The following is a 17,236-nucleotide window of genomic DNA, read 5'->3' on the forward strand; positions in this document are numbered from 1 at the left end:
CACATTTCAAAACTGATCTTTTCCTTCCCCCAACAAGTGGTATTTGCTGTGGTTGCACTCGTTATCAGCACTGATGTTTGTGATTCCATTTGGGATTTCAAGATTAATCATGTTTGAGTTTGTATGGTTGTGGTTATGTACAAATTAATTTGGTCTGAAGAGATGGCGTACGTAGACTTTTGACGTATGATCCATAGGGAAACACTGGCTTCCACCGATAATACTGAGTAGTTAGAAGTCTGCGGGACTGATTTTTTTACGGAGCTATACCTACCTTTATTGATGACTTCTCTGGGCGCCCAGTCCATGTGCTGTGTAGTTACCTATCTGTAGGCCAGTTTCACTGACCGGCCGTGCTGTTGTGACAAAGCTTACAATAAACCTGTACCGGGACGTTGCACTGAGCACTGACTGCCCTTCACAGCTTCACCTGGCTTGGTTTTGTCGGCTCATGCGAGGAGGGCTCCGGAGCACGCTCGGTTGGGAGGCAGCGGGGACGGGCTCGGCGGGCGGGCAGGCGGACCCGGAGCACGCACGGCAGGGCCGAGCTACCGCATTGCGCCTGCGTACGGCGGCGCGGCCCTTTCTCGCGAGACCGTGCCTTACCGCGGAAGGAGCGCCGCTGGCCCTCACGTGTGGCGGCTGCCGCCGGTGCCGCCGCTGCAGCCGCCGCTATGGGCCGGGCGCGCCGCCGGCACAACTGGAAGGCGCGGATGCAGCCGGGCACGGCGCAGCCCCAGCCCGCCGCCGAGCCGCTGGAGCTGCCGCTGGAGCTGGGAGGTGCGCTAGATCCCGGCCTGCAGGCTAAGTGGGGAGCGCCCGGCCTGCAGACTGAGTGGGGAGCCCCCGGCTGCAGACTGAGCGAGGAGCCCCCGGCCTGCAGACTGAGCGAGGAGCCCCCGGCCTGCAGACTGAGCGGGGAGCCCCCGGCTGCAGACTGAGCGAGGAGCCCCCGGCCTGCAGACTGAGCGAGGAGCCCCCGGCCTGCAGACTGAGCGGGGAGCGCCCGGGCCGGCGCTCCGCGTCCTGCGCGCTGTGTTCGTTACTGCGAACCCGGGCTGTGAACGGCGCTGGAGTGAGATCAGAGCTGCTGAGATCAGGATTAGCGTCGTGTCTGGGCTGTAGTTCTAGTATGCTTCTGTAGGAAGCGTTAGTTTCGAGCCTCTTACAGGCCTTGCATCTGTAGCTCTATTGAAGCAGCTTCTGCATCTCGGCAAATCTTCGTCAAAGCGATTATTAAGAATATTCTTAGGTTTAGCATTTGCATTCTCAAATATCGCTTTTAAATCCCCACATTCATTATACTGCTGTCATCATTCAAACGTTAATAATAGAAGTTTTTACTATTAAAAATTATGCCTGGCCCCCCAAGACACTCATGTCCCAGGCTGCTCTGCCTGTGGTCAAAAAAGGCAGAAGTTTTGTAGTATTGTTGTGTAAGTTAATGAAAATTACCCTCACAACTTTAGGAAGCACCTAAGAGAACTAGAGTCTCCCTTTCACGGGCTTTTTACCCTTACTGCTGATAAGGGATTTATTTTTGGCTGAGGGTGGGGGTTGTGTTTGTTTCAAAGTGGTACACCTGGTCTGGTTTGTGGTAAACCTGTTATGCTGCAAATAACCCCGTGGCACCAGTGAGTGATCGAATGTGTGTTTTCAGATGAAGTAACGCTGAAAGGAATTGATGAAAGCAACGCCCTGGTCCTGCCAGCAAAGAAAGCAAAGAAGAAAAAAGTGGCTAGTGTTGTGCAACAGCAGAAGAAACCCCTGAGCAAGAAACAGAAGAAACACCTGCAGAAAATTTTAGAGCAGAAAGAAAAGAAGAAACAGGTACAGTGCTGCTTGCTGGGGGCTCCGGCTTTGTGCCCTCCGGCCAGGTGACAGGGTATGGCAGTGGTCCATGTCAACGAGCACCTCTGGAGGTTTCCCTTATGCTGTGACACTGGCAGTGATGATATGTGGTACGTGATGTGATTGCATTGCTAGTGTGAAAAGCCAGAAGTGGGGTGACTGCTCTGCACTGCCAGCAAGAGCTTTTTGGGACGTGAACTATGAGGGGTGCCTCAAGGACATGCAGGTGCTGAAGTTCAGGAGTTGTATTAAGACAGTGTCAGCCATCCGTTTCTTGGGTGTTTTGGCAAAGACATGGCACCAGCCATGGACTTGAGGACAGGTTTGGAGCAAGCTGCTCTGGTGGAGGGTGTCTCTGCCCATGGCAGGAGGTTGGAACTGGATGAGCTTCAAGTTCCCTTCCAACCCAAACCAGTCTGGGATTCTGTGATATGATTCTATGAACTCTAGTGGGGAAAAGCATTCCCCTCCCTCTCAGCACTTCATGTGTTCCAGGAATACCTCATTTCTGGGTCCTGGTTCCCCTTCTCTCTTTGACCCTGGCCAAATAGATAAGTGTTACGAAGTACATCACTAGCAGGGTAGATGAAGTTGTACTTTAAAAGCATTCTGTGAAACAGGTTGCATGAGAAGCTTTGTTCTGTTGCAAAATGCAAAGCTTGATGCACCCTTAACTCTTCTGATGCTTCTGAGATGTGTATCTCCAGCTCCAGTATATTTCCTTTATGCAGACAGAGCTTTTCTGTCTTTCCAAAAGCTTTTCAGGGAAAATTCCTGTTTGTTTTAGCATCTGAAAAATGGCTTTAACAAATAAACTCTACTTTTGGAGGTAGTTTAAAACTGCAGCCAACTCCTGCCAGCACTATGTCCCATGTGAGGGTGTTGAAGGGAGCCTTCCACTGCTCTGGCCCTTGCTCCAGCATTTTAGTCCAAGTCCATTTTCTTTGCTGCTGTTTGAAGGGTGCAGCTGAGCTTTTCATTGCAGTGGTGAAGGGTCAAGCCTGTGTTTCCAGTGCAGGGGTGAAATCCTCATCAAAGAGGACTGACCGTGTAGCAGCAGAAATATCTTTACAACCTCACAGTAAGGTTTGCCAAAGCAGAGCCTTTAAAACTCAAGCACAGATCTGGAAATAATTTGTTGATGAAAATAAGCACTGATTTTGATTTTTTTTTCCCCAAATAGCGAGCTGAGTTGCTGAGCAAGCTGAATGAGGTCCAAGCTTCTGAGACAGAAATGAAACTGCTGTTCACTACTTCCAAACTGGGTACTGGGAAGCGCATGTATCAGACCAAAAGGTAAAGTGTTCTTTGGAAAGAGCCATTCTTGCTTATTGCTGTGGCTGAAAACTTTGCAACCTTCTTACCTTTTCTTTTTTGCTGGATTTATTTCCTTCTTACTGCACACAGGTTCTTCAGAATGGATGGAGTTAGACAATTTTCTGGGTTTCTCTGGTAATATGATTGCTATTGATTGTCATCCTTTTGAGAAGATGTTACTTAAAGTGACTTGGTTTTCCCTTTCATAAGGGATGAGCTGGGTAGCAGTTACATCTCCGTACTCTTATAAATTAGGCTAAACTACATAACTGGTGGATAAACTTTTTTGTTGTATTGGAAAGTATTGAGCGATGCAGCGCTTATTTAGCAAGAGCTGCCTTTTGGCAGAAGTTGAAATAAATTAAACTACAGAGATGTCTTCTGAAGAAATGAATAAATATCAGTATAAAGCATGCTTAGATATGAATCCAGCTATTGGCTCAGCCAAGGCTTTGTCTAGCAGAGCTGTGAGAAGCTCAAAGAGTGAGGATCCTTGGAGAGCTGGGTTAACCTCTCAAGGTAATGTCTTCATGTGCTGCACTGCACCCGAGGTGTAGTTTTGCCTGTTGAGTGAAATGTGGGTTGAGGCTCAAGCAGTGACTTTTGGTGATGTGCCTTGCCTGGTTTGTGTAGAAGACATGCGTGGCTTGAGGTCCTGGAGAAGTTTGGCTGAAACGTAGCTCACGTGTTGGTGTTGTGTTCTAGGATAATGCAGGAGCCAAGCACTGTTGAACCTGGAAATATCAGGAGCGTCAGCGGTGCTTACAAGAGAAGACACAGCTCAGAGTCAGAGTCTGAGGAAGAATCCAGTAGCTCTGACGAGGAGAAAGAAGAGCAGAAACCAGGAATAGAGAAGTCCTCAGCCAGTGATCTGAACACTGCTGAAAAGCCAGAGGAAGGCGTGAAGGTGGCAGAGATGAGCCAGCAGCCAGCTGGTCCTAGTGTGCTGGTTCACCAGCCAGCCTCCAGCAAGCTGCCTTGCAAGCCTGCGGTTTTCATTCCAGTGGACAGGTCTCCCGAGATTCAGGTAGGGCTCTGTGAAGAGCGAGGTGTTGGAAATTACAGTGCTCCCCATCAGATTAGGTCACTGCAGATGCTGCAGCACTGTCTTCTGTCTCTTGCTAATACAGCGTGGTAGCAATGTGCAGTTAGGGTCCTCATTCTGGCAGAGTGTTCATGTGCATCGGAGCTTTAAGCCTGTGTAATCTAGCAGGAGGAAAACTAGTTTTGTTTTAGGATGTAAGCATTTGTCTCTAGTTTTAAATGTAGAATTCATTAGCAGGCTTTTAGTGTTCTTCACTGGAAGATCTTGTGAAGTCACTGTCAGCTCTCCATTATGCTGTATCATGGCTGGATAATTTTGTTCCATTTGGCGTAGGTAGTGCGTTCTGTAGGAAAGGGAAGAGCTCTGCATGTGTCTGAGCAGATGAGACCGAGTGGTGAAATGAGTTTTGCCTTGAAGTGCTATATTAATAAACTCAAGGGACTCTGAAGGTTCACAAATGAAGTGCAGGGCTTGCCAGCTGCTTTCTGGGAAGCTGTTCTGATGGCTCTGGTTCTTGCTGGTGTGGTGTTAACTGGTTTAGAGCTTTTCCAGCCACAAAGCTTGTAGGATTCCTTCTTGTGGGTTTTAGAATCAGAGGAAGGTAACAGTTCCCAATCCTGTGGTTTATATTATTTAGGAAGCAAGACTAAAGCTTCCAATTCTTGCCGAAGAGCAAGTCGTCATGGAAGCCATTAATGAGAATCCCGTTGTGATCATCTGTGGCGAGACGGGAAGCGGTAAAACCACACAAGTCCCTCAGTTTCTCTATGAAGCTGGCTACGCCAGGTATGGATCTTCTTTTACATGCAGCAGGTGTAATAAGAAAATTCAACCTGAACTCAGTTACCTCTGATTTTGATTCTTTTCTGATACGGCTGAACTGAACCTGGTCTGTGCAGTAGTAGTGGCCGTGTTCAGTGGGCTTCTAAAAAGTCTGAAGGGAATTAGACTGACTTGCAACAGCCTCTCCACATAAGCAGTCTTTGAAACCTCTCAGCTTTTGCACCTCATAAAATGCTTCTTGCAAGTTGCATCAGGGCGCATCCAGCTTCTGTGCTGCTGCTGCCCCAGCCTGAGTGTCTTCTGAAATGAGCCCTGTTGCCAGAGGGATGTCCAGGAAGACCAGAGTTCAGTGAGCTGGAATTACGGAGACAGCATTTGGGGAAAAAACTTCCTGTGATACATGCATCTCCAGATCCATGTGCATGTAATAAACAGGAGGGTAATCCCAAAGCTTCCTTTCTGTTCTTGTAATTATAAGTGACTCGAGTGATGCATCTTAATTTAGAGCCATCGTGCAGAAATCCTGTTGTCAACTTCTGAGTTTTCCTCTCTTTAAAGCAAGCAGCCAAACAACCCCTCCTTTTGTTTCCTTCCTCCTTTTAGTTCAGACGGTGCCATTGGGATCACCGAGCCTCGACGTGTGGCTGCAGTGTCCATGTCCCAGCGAGTCGCTAAGGAAATGAACTTGTCAAATAGGTGAGGAGGAAAGCTGAGACCTTGCTAGGAAGGTAACGCTGAGATGCTCTGTGAGTGTCATAGAGTCAATCTTGCACATTGTTCATTGAATTTTCTGTTTCTCCCTATGCTTTTTCTTGTGGCTACCCTGGTATTTCCTCACAGAGTGGTTTCATATCAAATCCGATATGAAGGCAATGTTACAGATGAAACACAAATCAAGTTCATGACAGATGGTGTGCTGCTGAAAGAAATTCAGAAGGTAAGTTCTTGCCTTCTGTTTTATCAAAAGGAAAGTATTTTGAACAGCTGGAAAAGAGGCTTCATATGGTGAAATTGATCTCTCTTCTCAGGACTTTCTGCTTTCGAAGTACAAAGTTGTTATTATTGATGAAGCTCATGAGAGGAGTATGTACACAGACATCTTGATAGGCCTCTTGTCTCGCATCGTGCCTCTTCGGGAGAAGGTAAGAGAAGCAGTACTTCTGTATTGGACACGGATGTGCTGGGGAAGGGAATGTTGGACATGAAGAGGCTTTGCGCGAGGAGGGACTCTGTGGTGAGGAAGTTAATAGAAATCTGAGGGAAACCATGAAATAACACTCATAACGTTGGGGTTCATGTATGTTAAGACGCATTGCATTTGAACCTGTGTCTGCTCTGTCACTTGACATGGTGCCTTTTTTGTCTTGGACTTTGAGTGCTTTGGTGCAGGAACTTTTATCCAGCCCCACTTAAAGCCCTGTGTGTGTGTGCTGTGTAGTTTACCCACCGCATGCTTTCAGGCATGGAGTAACACGTTTGTGTCCTTGCAGAGAGGGCGGCCACTGAAGCTGATCATCATGTCAGCCACCCTTCGTGTTGAAGATTTCACTGGTAACAAGAAGCTGTTCTCTGTTACACCTCCTGTTATTCAGGTATTGTCCTTCTCACTGAGGTCTCCATCAGCCCAGTGGCTGAAATAAAGGGAGGGCTTCCTTGATAAGGCCAGTTAAAAACTAGGGGCAGTCTGCTCTTTCCAGCTGGGCCTGAAATCTTTCAGATACCAACTTGAAAATAGTTATTTTGATTAGACCATTGTTTCTTTGGGGACTCAGTGTTTTTCTTCCCACCTTTATCAGAAAAGTGCCCCAGCAGAATCTGATTAGCTTGAGCACTGTACGTTAACACTTCAGCAGAACTAGAAAACCTCAGTCTGAGTTGATCTGAAAGAACAGTTATAGCTTCCAGCTTGGTTTTACAGTGTTCAGGGTAGACAACAGTAACTTCTGTGGGTCTGGTGTATTGTAGATTACCAAATCCAAGAGCTGAACAGAAATACAGGGTGAGCTTTTCTAGTTCTCCAGTGAATGCTGCAATAGTTATGCTGGAGTTATAACAGCAAGTAATCGTTTGCTTGCATTCCCTCCCTAGGTAGATGCAAGGCAATTCCCTGTAACTGTTCATTTTAACAAGAAAACCCCCTTAGATGACTACAGTGGGGAGTGCTTCAGAAAGGTGTGTAAAATCCATCGGATGTTGCCCTCAGGTAAGGTCACTGCTGAGAACCTCTCAAATACTTTACACTTCACGTGTCTAAAGTCTTCTGGGTTGTTTTTGCTGGGTTTATGTTTTGTTTTGGGGTAGAGGGTTTTTGTAGCTTGAACGTGGAACTACAGTGATGTATTCTTGTACTTGGGCTTCTCATATGAAAATTACCCTTCAGTTAAATCATGGTTACATTCGTGTGCTTCTCGAGGGAGTAGTAGAAGACAGTTGCAGTCTAACACCCTGTTCCTCCTTGTTACTTTGCAGTATATTCAACCTGTCTTATCAAGAGCAAGATCTGAAGCTTTCCAAGGTGAAATACCTATGTTGAGGTTGACAGTGATCTGTTCTCTTGCAGGTGGGATTTTGGTGTTTTTAACAGGCCAGGCAGAAGTACACTCTCTCTGTAGAAGGCTAAGGAAAGCCTTTCCATTCCAGAAAAACAACACTGCAGGTAATGCTGTAGAATAAAGGACTGTTAGGCTCAAGGATTCATTGCATTTCTTCACTTGCTCTGTTGGTTGTGAATTAAAGCAGAAACGCTGCTGCCTGTTGGTGGCTGTTTTATTTCAGGCTAATGGAATTTCCCAAGATGACTAGAAAGTCAAATCCTAATATAGCTCAGCTAATGGTGTCCTAAACCTCAAGGCATACAGCTGCAGTATGGTTCCTAAATGGAATTATGACGTTAAACTTTTGTGCTATCCCTGTACCCTCTGCCTTCAACGTGACTATTTGCTTATTTCACACTGTGACACTTTTTGCATCCCCAGAAAGATGGGAGTGGGACCAGACTCTTGCCACTGTGTATTCTGAGAGGAAAGCATGCTCAGCTAACAGTAATTCCACTGGTTTTGCAGGAGGAGATGATGACAAAGAAGACTCAGTGGAAGAAATGAGAAAATTCAAGAAATCAAGGAAGCAGAAGAAAGTTACGGTAATGTGTGATGGGTAGAATTCCTCCCAGAGACAGGAGGGAGCAGGTATCTCCCTGCCAAACAGCACTCCTGCATAGCTGTGTTTCTCACCAAGCTGTTTTAGGTTTGCCTGGAGCCTTGTAGCCTACGTATGTCCCCTCAGGAAATCCAGTAATGCTGCCTACACTGATAACTGCTGCATTATGAGCAGCAGAGTGCTAAAATGTGGCCCTGGATATTACAGGCAGGAGATTTTGGTTGAGTGTTGACCATTAAAACTCTAATGGAAGGAGTTCCAGACTTGCTGGCTCCAGGGCTGCTCCTCATCTCGCTGTTATCCAGCGACTGATGCATTTGTCAAGGTGTCAAGGATGAAGGGTTGGCTTCCACACAAGTCCTACATGCGCTTTGTTAGCCAGAGATCTTGATGTTCTAGATATCCTGTCCACTGACATTGAAACCTTGGCCTTAAATACAAATGAAATCTCTCAATCCCTCTGTCACCTTCAGGTCAACAAATGTTTGCAGTAAGTGCTCAGCTTTCAAAGCAAGAAAAAGTGCTGTTTGTGTCCCCCTTTTAAAATGCTCTGGGGTCATCTTTCCTCTCTTTCTCAGGTGCTCCCCAAAATTGATCTGGACAGTTACTCTGTTGTACCAGTGGATGAAGGAGATGAAGACAGAGACAATGAAACTGATGATGATATGGCAGGGTCTGATATTGACCTAGATTTAGGAGATGGAGACTCGGAAGAAGGTTTGGCACTTACTGAAATCAGAATTCCATATCTCCTGTCACCTGTGGAATGTGCAACATAGGCAGGTTGGCCTTTGCTGACCTGTGCCATGGAAAAGCTATAAAGATTTTCCAGCTTCAGCTTTGTACCAAGTATTTTACTGGTTTTAAATGAAGTGGTGTTTGTGAAGACATTGTAGGGATTAAGCCTGGAAGTTGTTGACTTACTGTGTACTTAATAATATTGGTTTCTTCACAGATGAGAAATCTGATTCGTCCCTTCCACTCTATGTGCTCCCACTCTATTCTTTGCTAGCACCAGAGAAACAAGCAAAGGTAAAGAATTTGTTGTCATAATAAGTAAACGATCCTTATAGATATGTGTGATTGTTGTCTAAAGTCACATATGCTTTGTGAGTTACAATGTGCATTTTGGACTGCCATCACTGGGCGCACTTGAATGTCCCAGTGGGTGAGTTGGGATGGGATCAGAGCTGGCCTTGTTTGGGCTGGGATCTCCTTTATGTGCCAGTTCAGCAGGTTGGGAGAGATAAAGAGTGACAGTCCTGCAGCATGGTAAAGTGAGTCCAAATTAGATCCCATTGCCAACAGGCAGTTACTCTTACATTTCCTCTTGAGTTTTGGAGTATGTCTAAATACAACTCCACACTGGTGTCTGCTCCACCTGGAGGCCCTGTGGGTGTTTCTGAGGGATTAAATGAGCTGGATAGAACGCTCCAGAGCTGGAGACAAAGTGTTAAGTCTTTGGTCTCACTCTTGGGTTTCCCCTGCAATGCCATATGCTTGGTCATCCCTTTGCAACCCATCCAAGTTGGCTGCCTGTCTCTTTCTGTTGTTGGCCGTGCATTTCACATGCCCATCTGTTTCTTGTAGGTATTCAGGCCTCCTCCTCCTGGCACGAGACTGTGTGTTGTAGCCACCAACGTGGCTGAAACATCTCTTACCATCCCAGGCATCAAATACGTGGTTGATTGTGGAAAGGTCAAGAAACGTTTCTATGACAAAATTACTGGGGTTTCATCTTTCAGAATCACTTGGATATCTCAGGCTTCAGCCAACCAGCGGGCAGGCCGGGCTGGCCGGACGGAGCCAGGGCACTGTTACAGGTTAGCTGCCTGCTGGGGAGAGGGTTAGGAGGAGCAAAAAGCCCAGTGAGTGGCAGTGTGAATTGGGTGGCTTCTCTCGTCCTGCTGCCCCTTTCACAAGGACCTAGTGGTGCTTGAAACCCGTTGGTTTTGTCTGCTCTTCATTCAAATAGGAGAGGTGAAGCCAAACGTGGACTGTCACTGGTGATGTTGGTTTGACAGTTTGACTTCTTGGGGGCCTTTCTTTTGCTGAAAACTCATTGGGGTGGCCAAAACAGCATGGATCCCACTCCAAGCCAAGTCACCTTTTTGTGACTAATGCAGTATGCCCCAACCACGGAAATAATTACATGGTTATCTAAATAGCACCAACAGCTGCCTGTTTTATAAATCCCTTGCATATCTTTTGAGTTAAGATTTATTCTAAGTCTCTAAGCAGCATTTCTGGTTCACTAGGTTATACTCCTCAGCAGTCTTCATGGACTTTGAGAAATTTTCTGCTCCGGAAATAATAAAGCGACCGGTAGAAGACTTGATTCTGCAAATGAAGGCATTAAATATAGAAAAGGTGAGGTGTAAATTTCCTTTGTACTACAGTGCTCTTTAAAGTGGCTGCCCCTTGGAGCTGGAGTCACAAAATAGATCTGTTATCATCGTCGCTTGAGGCTGTGCCTTGTGTTAGGAATTAGGATGCTGGGACTTGATTTTGGTTCTGTGAATCACAGAAGCCTGTATGAATCCTACCGGGCCTTAACAGATGTGTTTGTTCAGGTCATAAGAGCTTTCTTATATTTTTAGTAGCAAAAAAGCCCTGTCCAAACAGGGGTTGTGTTTTGGAGGTACTTGAGCACTCTCAGAAAGCACAATACTTACGAGTCAGACCTTAAAGCAGCCCACCCTAGGCGGTGCCTGGAGTCAGTGGCAGCTCAGGGTGACGCTGGTATTCCTGTTTCCTAATGTTTTTGTTCCAAGCATTTCCTCCCATTATATGTCCTTTCCTCTTGCTCCTGGCAAACATCCTAACTGTTTTTATGTGGTGTGTATCCAGAGGGAAGGGTTCTGTTCCCTTCCAGGACTTCTTACTGCATTCAGACTCTGTTTTTCAGTGGGAGCTATATCAGTGATGTACTGAGAAGTATTTTCCCTCGCTGTCCATAGGTAATCAACTTCCCATTCCCAACACCACCTCCAACAGAAGCACTTGCAGCAGCTGAGGAGTTGCTGATAGCCCTGGGTGCCTTAAAGGAACCCCCTATGACAGGAAGGTAACATCTGTGGTCCCCCACGAATTCCCTCTTAGTGCTGCTGCACAGACTCCACTATCAAGGCAGTGGCACTGCTGTCCTCCCGCCAGTTTTCCATCTCAGCCATGCATTTGAGGATGTGCTGGCAGAGACTGTCAGCATTTTAACAGTCTCAGGTTTACCTTTGTGTGTTTTATTGGTCCCTGGGTGTGTTTGGGCACAGAAAGACTGTGCTAGCAGTGTGCCATTCAGGGCAAGGGGGAGCTGCATGAGGAAAAGGAATCTTTCCCCCAGCCTTTGGGACCAGCACATAACAAAATCAGAGAAAACACATGAAATGAATGGGGCTTCTAAAACCAGAAACACAAACTCATTCTAATGCAGAAGTCACTACATTACATCACTTTTCCTCCCCCAGGCTGAAGCAGCAGCTGGCAGCAAAGCTGAGTTGCCCTATTAGTCCCCTGGGGAGAATAATGGCCACATTTCCTGTTGCCCCCCGCTATGCAAAGATGTTGGCATTGAGCAGGCAGCAGGGCTGCCTGCCCTACACCATCACCATAGTGTCTGCAATGACTGTGCGGGAGCTTTTTGAGGAGTTAGACAGGTGAGTGACTTAACCTGACATCACTTGTCACAGCTGATGTCTCTCTTACGTTGAGGCCCTTCTGCACCTAAGCACAATGTTCATTTATGCTGTTTTGTGTTTCTTTTAGGCCAGCAGTAAGTGAGGAAGAGGCAGCAAAGCTGAAGGGGAAGAAAGCCAGGTTTTTACAGATGCAAAGGATCTGGGCTGGGCAGGGGCCCATGCAAAAGCTTGGAGACCTGATGGTGATGTTAGGTATTGCAGTGACTTCCCTGTACTGTTAACTGCCGTTCTGTCCTCCTCCCTCTTAGCCTTATACAAGCAAAGGCAGCCTCATGCTGCAGGACTGAGCCCAGCAGTACATATTCTGGACTGTTCTCTGGGCATTCTGCCAGTGTCCCAGGCTAATGACAAATGGGAACTGTGATATGCATGTGTTGACTATGACACCACTGTCCCACAGTTGGTTTCCTTTGCAGAACTGATTGTCTAAGTAATTTCTCCCCCTGACTTCACTTCCAGGAGCAGTGGGGGCCTGTGAGTACGCTGGGTGCACCCAGAAATTCTGTGAAGAAAATGGGCTCCGATACAAAGCCATGCTGGAAATCCGGCGCTTGAGAGGACAGCTGACAACAGCAGGTAAAGGGGTTTGAGAGGAGCCACCTTGTTTATTCTCTTTTGAGGGGTGACAAATCAACGGGGCTGTTTGTTGCAACCTTTAGTTTGCTATTGAATCTTAACTCCTCTTTCCCCCCCCCCCCCCAACAGTGAACTCAGTCTGCACTGATGCTGGTCTCTTTGTTGATCCAAAGATGAAGCCCCCAACAGAAGCTCAAGCAACTTACTTGAGGCAGATTGTCCTGGCTGGGCTAGGGGATCACGTTGCCCGAAGAGTTCAGGCAGAAGAGCTCCTGGATGACAAGTGGAAAAATGCCTATAAGGTAAATAGCTTGAATTGACTGAATTCCTCTTCCCCTGTGTGGTAGAAAGACACTCCTGGGCTTATGGCTGCATACAGCAATGGGGCTGCATGTGCTGGCTTTCTACAGCCACTCATGGAATCTAAGTTTCCAGTGTTGCAATTTCCCAGTCCTCAGGTAGGAATTGTTATAGAGCCAAGAACTAGCATTAGTCCGACGTGCAAAGTGCTTGATGTCTCCTGAGAAGGTGATGTAGAAAATGATGGGGTTGTTAAAATCCTCCATCACTTAAGGAAACCGTATAAAGGTACATCTAAGAGAGACTAAAATTGGATGCAATCAAGAGATTGGATTGCCAGTAACTCATCTTATTCTGCTTCAATCTTCTTGTGCTTTCTTAAAGACTGCTCTCCTGGAAGACCCCGTGTTCATCCATCCAAGCTCAGTCCTCTTCAAACAGCTCCCAGAGTTCGTGGTGTATCAGGAAATTGTTGAGACTACAAAGCTGTATATGAAAGGTGAGGCTGCTGCAGTCCCTGCTTGTTCTGCAGGTGTGGGGAGGAATTCAGAAGTGCCTTAGGCAGAATGTTTCCCTTGAGGCATTCTGCTTACACAGTGGTCATGCCTCTGGGGATTTGGATCCTTATGGTTTCTAGGTCTGGATCAGGGGATAAATTGGCCTGGTTTATTCTTTGTCCAGCGGAACTGGCTGGAGCAAAGTTCAGCTTCTGAAATAGCTGCTCTGCTCCAGCCCTGTCAGCAGTAGCTCCCTATTGATGGTGTCTGAACAAGGACAATAAAGAGTTGACTTGAAAAATGAGATCCAAGTGAATGTGTGAAGATGAGATTCTGCAATGCACTGTATTCACTCAGTGAGTGGTGGCCCTTGGCAGCAAGCCTGCATTCAGGTGTGTGTTTTCCCTTCCTAAGGTGTGTCTGCAGTCGAGCCTGAGTGGATTCCAGCTCTGTTGCCACCGTACTGCCACTTTGGGAAGCCTCTGGAAAATCCTCCTCCATCTTACTGCCCTGAAACAGGCCGAGTTCGGTGTCACAGACCAAGTGTCTTTCGTAAGTGCCTTGAGAAGTGTCATTCAGTAGTTCTATATAGTTATATAGAGTATATGTAGTTATTGTAATGCTGCTTTTAGCAAGACTCTCAGCAGACCAGAAAGGTCAAGCTCAGCTTGGACTGGTCAGAGAGCTTAACCATGGTTTGAGTAACTCCATGGGATTTGTAGCATCTAAATATCAGCATCTCTCCCTGTGAGGGAGCAATGCTGGCTGGGTGGTGGCAGTACCCTCCCCACTTAGCATCTTTGTTGCACATCTCCCTTGGCTAGGGACCCTCCTTTTTGAGCGTTTAAGGGACTCAGTGTGATCCTTCTTTCCAGACCGAGTTAGCTGGGAGCTCCCTGCTGTGGAAGTTGATTACCCAGAAGGTATTGATCGTTACAAATACTTTGCCAGGTTCCTGCTTGAAGGGAAGGTGAGCATGTTCCACCTGCTTCCTTGGTGTAATCAGTAAGGTTTTAGCCCAGTTTTTGGAGATGATGACCCTTGTGACTTGTTTCTTTGTCTGCATGCCCATTCTTCATAACTTGCTGGTGGCTGCAGGAGTTTGGTGCAGTTGTGGAATGGGGAAGATATCCTTAAAATATAAAGCAGCATGAAAATCATCATCTGGGTGAAAGAGACTCACAAATTTAAGTCCTGGTTTTCAGAGGAAAAAAGCTATAGCTCCTGTCTTTGTCCATTCTGAGACTCAAGGGTCACCTAGCAAGCCAGGACAAGATTTGTATGGTGCCATGGATGGGAGAGAGATGGTAATAGAGAATATGGGATGGATGTCTATAGTTGTACAAGTTCATTAATGGTTGTTTCCACAGAACAATTAATTTACCGTGTTCATTATGTACTTGTTATAACGAATCTTCCAGGTTATTAAGAAGTTGAAGTCTTATAGCCAGTGTCTGCTGTCCAGTCCCCTCATAATGCTGAAGACATGGGCCAAGTAAGTTGATAAAGTTAAGTTTGGCTCCACCAAACACGTTTAACTTCCTTTAAAACGAAAGAAAATGAATGCTGGGAGGGGTGTCCTCGATAGGGATCTTGGCTGCAGCTGCAGGAGAGGAAAATGAGTTTTCTTACCAAGAAAAACTATGTCTCAAGAGAGCTGGGTGGTTGTGAGGGCAGTGTGGAAGCGCACACACAGCCTGCTGGTCACGCTGACCTCTGCGGGCTGCTTCACGCACATAAATTGCTCACACATGGACACAACTGCTTTCCTTGCTTTTCTTTGTGCTTTGGCCAATTGCATTTGGTTTATCTCTTTCCAGAGACATGTTTCCAACAGACCATATTTTTCTTGATGACATTTACAGAACAATGAGCCTCAAAAGAACTGTCAGCTATTGTTTCCCCTGTGTCCCCCTTGTGAAAGCTCTCTTCCTTACCAAAATGAGCTTTCTCTGAGTTGTGATGGGGCTGAGAGATGCAAAGATTGGGAAAGGCTTTCTTAAAAGTGACTCATCTCATCCGAGGGTCCTACAATTGCAAAGTTATTCCCTAGTGTAGTCAGTTCCGAGTGCAGCATGGGACCTGTTGGTTCCTTTTTGCTCCCCCATGTGCTATGCAGCTGCATGCTGCCAGCAAGAAGAGCAACCTGCTGCTCTATTTAACAACAGAAAGTTGTAGTAGGGGGAATAAACTTATTTCTAGTGAATTTTGTGTTTCTGTAACTGTATTTAGCCCTTTAAAAACCACTAGGAGTATGAATTCAGAAAGGTAAGCTGAATGCTGGAATACTTTGCTGAACTGTGCTAATGAACTTTGTTTTAATGTACTGTTTTATTTTGGTAGACTTCAGCCCAGGACAGAAGCCCTCCTGCAGGCTCTAGTGGCAGAAAACTGTGATAATCGTGGTGCTTTACTGGCTGCATGGAAGAGAAATCCTAAATGTAAGTGTTCTGCTTGCTTAATTACTGGTCATATCAGTGCAGGTTTTGTAGTGCCACCAACACTGTTGAATTATAACTAAAAAAATGGATGATCTCACTTGATAATCTCCAAATATCTGCTGTTTTCTTACCAGAATCAGCAATGCTGTGTGTCTTGGTTCTGGTGAAGGACTGGAGTGGCTTGTACTTCAGAAAGTACATCGTTTTAAGATGATTTTTTCCCTGTAGTTCCAACAACAGTTAGAGTGTTTGGTTTGTGCTTCTAAAGAATCACACTCTGATGGTACTGTCAGTGGGTGCAGGGAAAGGTTCTTCCAGGTAAAATGGATTTTGTTCAGTTTTAGGGTACAGATTGTGAGAGTTCTTCATGGAAGCAGCAGCAAAGTGATGCGGTGATGGCTTTCACAGTCATTCTCCCACACTTGGCACTTCTATATCTGCATGCAGGTCCCCAAGCTGCAGCAGTGATAGAAGGTTGGTTCTTGCTGTCAGCCTGTGATGCTGCAGGACTTCGTCTTTCCAGCAGAACCACTCCAGTCCCTGTACTCCGCAGCCATGTAATTGCTCCCCTCTCTCCTTCCAGATTTGCTCACAGCCTATCGTCAGTGGATCCCCGAAGCCTTGCATGATGATCTAGCCCAAAAGTGGCCACCAGTAGCACAGTGAAGTGTCTGACTTCTTCATGGACCCTTCTCCAAGACGTTTTGGGAGCTTGGGTTTCCTTGGAAATCTGCCGACACAGATGGACTTGCTAACTGTTAGCAGTAGCTTTCTGTAAGCAAACTGAGTGTTGGTCTGGTTTTCTAGGAAGCCCTCTGTGTTTCCAGAAGCCCTACCAGTGGTTTTGCTGGTATTTTGTAATATTGATGTTGGATAATTTTATCCATTGCATTTTACAGATTGTTTTTTTTTATCTGAAGCTTCTCTTTGGACTATATTAGTCACATGGACTATAATAAATGTGTATAGTTCTTGGGCTGGATGGGAGAAATGTTTTCAATGCCAGATACTGCAATAAGGGGTATTCCAGACCTTGGCAGTGACAGCAGATCCAGCCCTAGGCTGAACGTTTGGTCCTCGTGGTGGGTTGACCTTGCCCAGCCCCTTAGGTTCACGCATCCCCTGTCCCTCCTGCGTGACAGGAAGCACAAAAGTGAGAAAACTCGTGGGTAGAGATGAAGATGGTTTAATTAGTGAAGGGAAGACGAAGAATCCCAGTGATGTCAAGGCGCTCAGCACCTCCTACACGGTGTCCCCTTCCAGCATCTTGTCCACCCACAGCCACCTCACAGAGGGGAAAAGAGAAAGCCTTGACATTGTGCAAGTACTGCTCAGCAACAGCCCGAACACTCGCGTGTTATCAACACTGTTAGTCGCAAACCCAAAACACAGCAGCAAGGGGCTGCTATGACAAAGTCCCAGTGTGCTCCTAATGCTTTTCCTGCTTCTCAAGGAGTTTGCAGTGAATCCAGAGTCTTCATTAATCTTGCTTTCAGTAATTCTGGTTTCAAATCTCTCCTCATCCCTGGGTTGCTGCTGCAAGCACTTTTATTTCCTGGTGCCTTTGCTCTGCCA

General features: G+C 46.4%; 1 protein-coding gene and 1 long non-coding RNA gene across 2 annotated transcripts; one reads left to right on the forward strand and one right to left on the reverse strand.

Annotated features, from left to right (window-relative positions):
* The first annotated feature begins 657 nt into the window (after positions 1-657).
* On the forward strand, positions 658-16,643 carry DHX37 (DEAH-box helicase 37). Its single transcript, XM_061466175.1, has 27 exons — positions 658-780; positions 1,661-1,830; positions 3,035-3,147; positions 3,874-4,195; positions 4,851-4,999; positions 5,600-5,692; positions 5,837-5,933; positions 6,025-6,138; positions 6,487-6,588; positions 7,085-7,199; positions 7,557-7,652; positions 8,059-8,135; positions 8,731-8,869; positions 9,108-9,184; positions 9,743-9,975; positions 10,411-10,522; positions 11,113-11,219; positions 11,617-11,805; positions 11,915-12,039; positions 12,307-12,423; positions 12,553-12,725; positions 13,108-13,222; positions 13,635-13,772; positions 14,096-14,190; positions 14,642-14,715; positions 15,564-15,661; positions 16,245-16,643. Exons 1-27 carry the CDS (start codon positions 675-677, stop codon positions 16,325-16,327), a joined length of 3,429 nt encoding a protein of 1,142 aa, XP_061322159.1. The 5' UTR covers positions 658-674; the 3' UTR covers positions 16,328-16,643.
* Positions 14,098-14,746, reverse strand: LOC133275896 (uncharacterized). Its single transcript, XR_009745724.1, has 2 exons — positions 14,605-14,746; positions 14,098-14,352 (listed from the first exon to the last, which is right to left on the reverse strand). It is a non-coding gene; the product is annotated as an uncharacterized LOC133275896 (long non-coding RNA).
* Positions 16,644-17,236: the final 593 nt, after the last annotated feature.

This window comes from Pezoporus flaviventris, unplaced genomic scaffold, assembly GCF_033815535.1.
Source record: "Pezoporus flaviventris isolate CSIRO_AGI_PZ_B2104156 unplaced genomic scaffold, CSIRO_AGI_Pfla_v1 ptg000041l, whole genome shotgun sequence".
NCBI classification, from domain to species: domain Eukaryota; kingdom Metazoa; phylum Chordata; class Aves; order Psittaciformes; family Psittacidae; genus Pezoporus; species Pezoporus flaviventris.

Excerpts from the sequence above, each read along its gene's own strand:
- DHX37 (XM_061466175.1), top strand. The coding sequence starts at position 675 with ATGGGCCGGGCGCGCCGCCGGCACAACTGGAAGGCGCGGATGCAGCCG. Across the intron at positions 1,831-3,034 it reads AGAAAGAAAAGAAGAAACAG|CGAGCTGAGTTGCTGAGCAA; the intron begins GTACAGTGCTGC and ends TTCCCCAAATAG. Across the intron at positions 5,693-5,836 it reads GAAATGAACTTGTCAAATAG|AGTGGTTTCATATCAAATCC; the intron begins GTGAGGAGGAAA and ends ATTTCCTCACAG.